At 42.9% G+C, this 5,219-nt stretch overlaps 1 protein-coding gene across 1 annotated transcript in view; it reads right to left on the bottom strand.

Annotated features, from left to right (window-relative positions):
- Positions 1-5,219, bottom strand: part of LOC118339016 (follistatin-related protein 1-like) — a gene marked incomplete at its 5' end in the record, with an annotated part of 15,722 nt that extends 10,503 nt beyond the window's left edge. The window contains 2 exon segments of the mRNA XM_035676522.1: positions 4,984-5,040; positions 5,173-5,219. Of these exon segments, the coding sequence (XP_035532415.1) occupies positions 4,984-5,040; positions 5,173-5,175 (60 nt within the window).

Raw genomic sequence — 5,219 nt, 5'->3', positions numbered from 1 at the left:
CACTCCCGAGACAAAAGTGTCCCCTGTCCCCACCACCTGACCCACGTCAATCCCATACAGAACTGTGCCATTTTCATCCATCCAATTCTCTACTTTCTGTATAAAGTACTGATTCTCTTTAAACATAGATGTCTGTCTTTCTATGATTCTTGATCCAATCATTTCCCCCCTAAAATCCTTTCTCCCCCTTTACTCCCACCCCTGCTCTGTTCTGGGCATTTTTCCACTGCCAGGAAGGGAGGGAGGAAGGCAGGGAGAGAGGAAGGGAGGGAGGGCCCACGCTAGGCTCAGGCCAGGGGAGTGAGTAAATTCCCTGCCCTCTTCCCTGCTCCCTCTTTGAGGCCAGTATTGGGGCTAACGGCTGGAACATGTTTGTAGAAGGAAAAAGGCCCATTTCCAGACTGCACGGTGTATTTACTGTATGCGGCCATTAAAAGTCTGTTCTGAAACCACAACCTTTATCATGTGAGAGTGAGTGGGCCTATGATAATACATCCATACAACTTAATCTGGGATATTTTTCTCTGTAGTGGAAGTAGTCAAGTTATAAATTTGATAAATAAACACAGGGTTGAAAATAAGCCAGTCAATTAGTCGATAACAACTAGCTAAAAAACAACTATTTTAGGAAAAAAAAACATTTTCTAGCTCCAGTTTCTTAAGGTTGAGAGTTTGTTGCTTTTATCTTCTATTTGAAGATGCTATCCTGGGCTCTGGGAGATGGGAAACAGTGGATAGTTTTTGACATTTGCAGACAAAAAGATTAATTGATTAATCAAGAACATAATCAGCAGATTCATCGATAATGAAAATACTCTCTGGTTCTAAAGTCAGGGTCCATTGACCTGTAACTGTTGATAATACAATCAAATCATTAGCTTTTGCTTCTTCTATGTTGTGTTCGAGTGAAAGATGTTTGGCCGTATATCTTTTCTCATACACTTTATCTTACTTCAATACACAAGCAATGATATAATACATAACTAAATAACCTCATCTGAATCAGACCATGATATGCAATTGAAAGCTCAGAAGATCTAGAACAGTAAGCAGGTCTTTGAGCTCACATTATTGTGTTATATATACTGGCCTAAAAGGTCAGGCATGAACCGGAATGAATAAAATAGTTTGTGTGGGGAATGCGTGTTATTATATGTTGTGGATAGATTTATGATCCCCAGAGGACCTGTGTTTAACATGTTAACCCCAAGAGAACAAGAGTCTCTGTCAATCTCTTTTACACCATACCGGCTGACCTGCAATATCCCAGTGTCAAATCATTTACACAAAAAAACATGTATGGGAAAAGATTAAAACACATTTTTGTGTTTTAAAAAGAAGTTCATAACCTGTAGTTTTTACACACCTGAGGGTACGAACGTTTAGCAGAGATGGATGATTTCATATTCCACAGCTCACAGATCTAACCAAATCTACCTGACATCACTATTATCAGCAACAACAAACAAACACCAGTTCTGACTCTTAAAATGTTTTTTTTTTTTTGTAAGGTTAAAGCCTATCTTGCAATAATTCCAAATAAATTATCCGATAATTCGACTATAATTTAGAAACAACTTTAGAACATTGAAAAGGTGTAAATGGTCCACTTTTTAAGCTGTCGCAGTTGTCAAAGCTTTCTAGGTAATGGTGGAAGAATTCAACAATTACAGCTAGAGAGAACAATGCCAGCCAGTTAATCACTCATCCCACAGTGACCCTCTTTTCACCAAGCAAACTGCATTTGAGACACAGGGCCTGATCTCAAGGTGTGTCCTCTACACAGGCCGCTGGATACAGGATCTCTGGTGGAAGTAAATGTGAAGTATCAGGATGTTTTTTTTGACAATTTATCTTATCGGAAAACTGCTGAGGCAACGTTGAACTGAGGTAAAACGGAGTGTCCTTGGAATTCAAACAATTTTTTCAACACGTCACACTAATGATGTTGATTTATTGCCTTTGACTGCGAACTAAAAGGAGGAAAACAAAGGGAAATTGTCGTCCTTTATGACTTGCATTCAGGAGGCAAGACCGGGTACCTATACGTACGTTTAACTTTTAGCACGCGTGAGTAAGTCAGTATGTTGCAAATTCATTATCTCTAATTCACAAACCCTTTGAGTAGACTTTAGTGCCGCTCTTTGTCTTTCCTGTGTGACTGTGTGCGTGTTAATTCATGTGTGTAGTGCCTCTGAGTGCAGAGTGCCGGTAATGATAAGACACCAGTACAGCTGGTTAGCTAAATGAGGACTCCTTTTATGCCAAGCCAAGAGTGAAGAGAACACACTGCAGGGACATGAAACACAGCACATCCCCCTCTTTCTTTCTTTCTTTCTTCCTACCCCCTCACTACACAGCCAAGTCTTACCTCACCCACAATCTCCCCTGCTATAATTGCATGACTGTGGCTCCATCTCCTCTCTGTTTTACATCACTCTATCTCACCGTCCTCAGCAATCCCTGCGCAGGATCCATGACTGGATGCTGGGCTACAGTAATTAGAGCAGGCTGATACAGGCAGAGGACACAGCGTCCCCTCATGCTCATGTTCCCTACACCTGGGCAGATATTTTTAGCCCACCTTGGATGAGAGAGAACAGGCATCAACATGGCAACATGGCAGGGTGCCTAAGATGCTGTGGCTCAGTCAGAGGCTGCAGATCCATGGCACCAAAGGGGAACCTTCTTCTTCTCCTTCTATCTTCTTCAACCTGTCTTCTTTATCCTCTCAACTGTTGGACTGTCTGAGAGGAAAGAGAGCTTTTCTGGTCGCCTTGTTTGGCTCACTTCCTCTTGACGTCTGTATTTTTCCAGACCCAGAGCCGGTGCAGATAAGTGAATTAACCACTGTGTCATTCCACCCCATCACCGCAGAGAACGCAGGATAACACAAAAACGCTGCATGTCATAAACACATAAATATAAACACTCCACTCTCTCTGTTTAGTATACGCAAGTGTGTGTGCACATGTCCCCCGAGGCTGCATGAAGTCTTATGACTTTCACTATGCCCGCATCTCGACCTCCCTTGCATACCAAGCTCCCGGTGTGTTTGAGTAAGGCTCCAACATTTTATTCACAAGATGCATATCTCGTATCCAGCCTGCACACACACACACACACACACTTTTCCACCACAGAGTCCTGACTTTGGCCGCCCTGCCACACTACATCTCTGAGCCGCTTGTCTTCAAACGCTGCAATTTCTCACCTCAGGAAGCACACAGGCATTGTCCTTCATAATAAATCACGAGTTAGTGTCCAGATTTTAATATCCTACACTCATGCCAGAAAACAAATACATGTATTCACACACAAAGAACCCCGGGTTTCATGGGTCTTTCCAGCTCTTTTATACTGTGTATACATTAAATCTAACACACATTCCCTCACCGAAACATAACCTAAATACATCAGATCCTCTCCTGCGATAGCTTCGCTCCAACTTGTTGACCTCCTTCAGACAGCACATTGGAATGCCAGTTCAGGCCCTTCCCACGGCCAGTCAACAGGCCATATATTATCAGGGTAATTACCTTAGGAGAATAGATGCCTTTCTAATGCCTCCACATTAACTTTGTGGGACTCCTCTGTGTGCTCTGTCTTCACCATGCCATACCTCACAGATCACGGCCATGAATCCAATAAAGGCGCACACAATGGCACATTTTCCAGCCAGCGGGCAAAGGTAGGGACAGCAGTGGAAGGTCAGCGGGGAGGGGGGCCTACATGTCGCGCCATGAGTAATGTTGTGGCAGTTGAGACACTAATGGCCATCTGCGTAACGCTATAAAGATAGACCGGGCGCCAGACAATTGGTTTATCTTGTGTTTCACATTTGGCGTAGCTCTAAGTGTTTGAAAAATCTCTCCTCTAATTAGGCTGCAGCTATTTCCTCAGCCTCCAACTGTTGTGCAGGTCAACAGAGGAGTCAACACAAAGCCAGGTGTTCAACAGCTGTGTCCGGTGAGGGTTTAAGGCCATCAACCAGCACCTGGTGCCTGAGTGCGTGCGTGTGTGTTTCTATATCTAAAAGGAATAGTTTGCTTATTTGCTTTTTCATATGAGAAGCTAATTTAACAGCACATTATCTCTTGTGTTTACTCAGAGGTTGGACTACTTAGTGCTGCAGTGTGAGACCCATAAGGTGACAATTCTCACAACCCCTTGAGTACACAGGCAAACACACACCCACTCCCACTCCTGACTGACCACCCAAACACAGTGTTTGTATGCCATTACAGCAGCTGCCAATTGGCAGGGCGTTTTGCACCAAAGCATCCTACAATACCGATGACGAGGGGCCATCAAACCCAATGGCGAGCAGGGTTTTTGTGAGATATACGCAAACACCATCCCTCCCTTCTTTTCTTTTCACAGCTGTCTGTCACTCTTGTGTCACTCTGGTCCTCTGTTAACTTAACAACTCCACAAAAACAACGACTAGGAGGAGTGTATTTCTGTGTGTGGTCCAGCAGGATGCACAATGTTTGTTTCAGGCAACAGCACAAAAACAAAAGAAAAAAGAAAGAGAAACCATACAGATGCCTATCGAACAGAATTATATGTGCAATCATTTTTAGTCCCTATTGAAAGGAACCGTTCCCAGTGGCAATTTAGTTTAAATTGTGAGGCTGATTGTCTCCACAATGAAGCTCATAATTGCGCAGAGTGCCAACAATAATGCCATAATTGGTTCTCCTTCAGAAGATAAATACTATTCAAAAGATAAAAGCTATAGGCTCTGTGCTTGTTTTCCTCCACACCATCGTGTTGTGTCGGATAATAGACTGACTCCGACCTTTTCCAGATGTTTTCGAGCTCGTCTGTGAACAAAGCTGCTGTTATGGTACCGTGTAGCCGTTAACGCTACACCATAAGGACAAAGCGTTTGAGTACAGATGTGTGTGTTACATATCTGAAACCCTACAAAAGACAAATATTTTAGTTTCAGAGTAGAAATAAAAAAAACAAACTTACCTCGGCGTTACAGACAGCCACGGCCAGCAGAAGGAGCACAGACACACTTGGCGACATCTGGAGAAGAAAAAAACAGAACAAAGTAAGGTTTTAGCGAAGAGAGACAGGTGATAAAAGTTCAATATTTCCACACGTTTTCACACCAGTTCATCGGTTAAGGTTAAGGCTACTTTCAGTTCTCTACGTTACCATTTTGTTTTAAAAAAAAAAAGGAAAGCTTCTCCGCTCGGAAAATG

Source organism: Morone saxatilis, unplaced genomic scaffold (genome assembly GCF_004916995.1).
Source record: "Morone saxatilis isolate NCDOM2014 unplaced genomic scaffold, NCSU_SB_2.0 Contig5, whole genome shotgun sequence".
Classification (NCBI taxonomy): Eukaryota; Metazoa; Chordata; class Actinopteri; family Moronidae; genus Morone; species Morone saxatilis.
The sequence above is the reverse complement of the archived record's forward strand: the minus strand, read 5'-3'. Positions and strand labels throughout refer to the sequence as shown.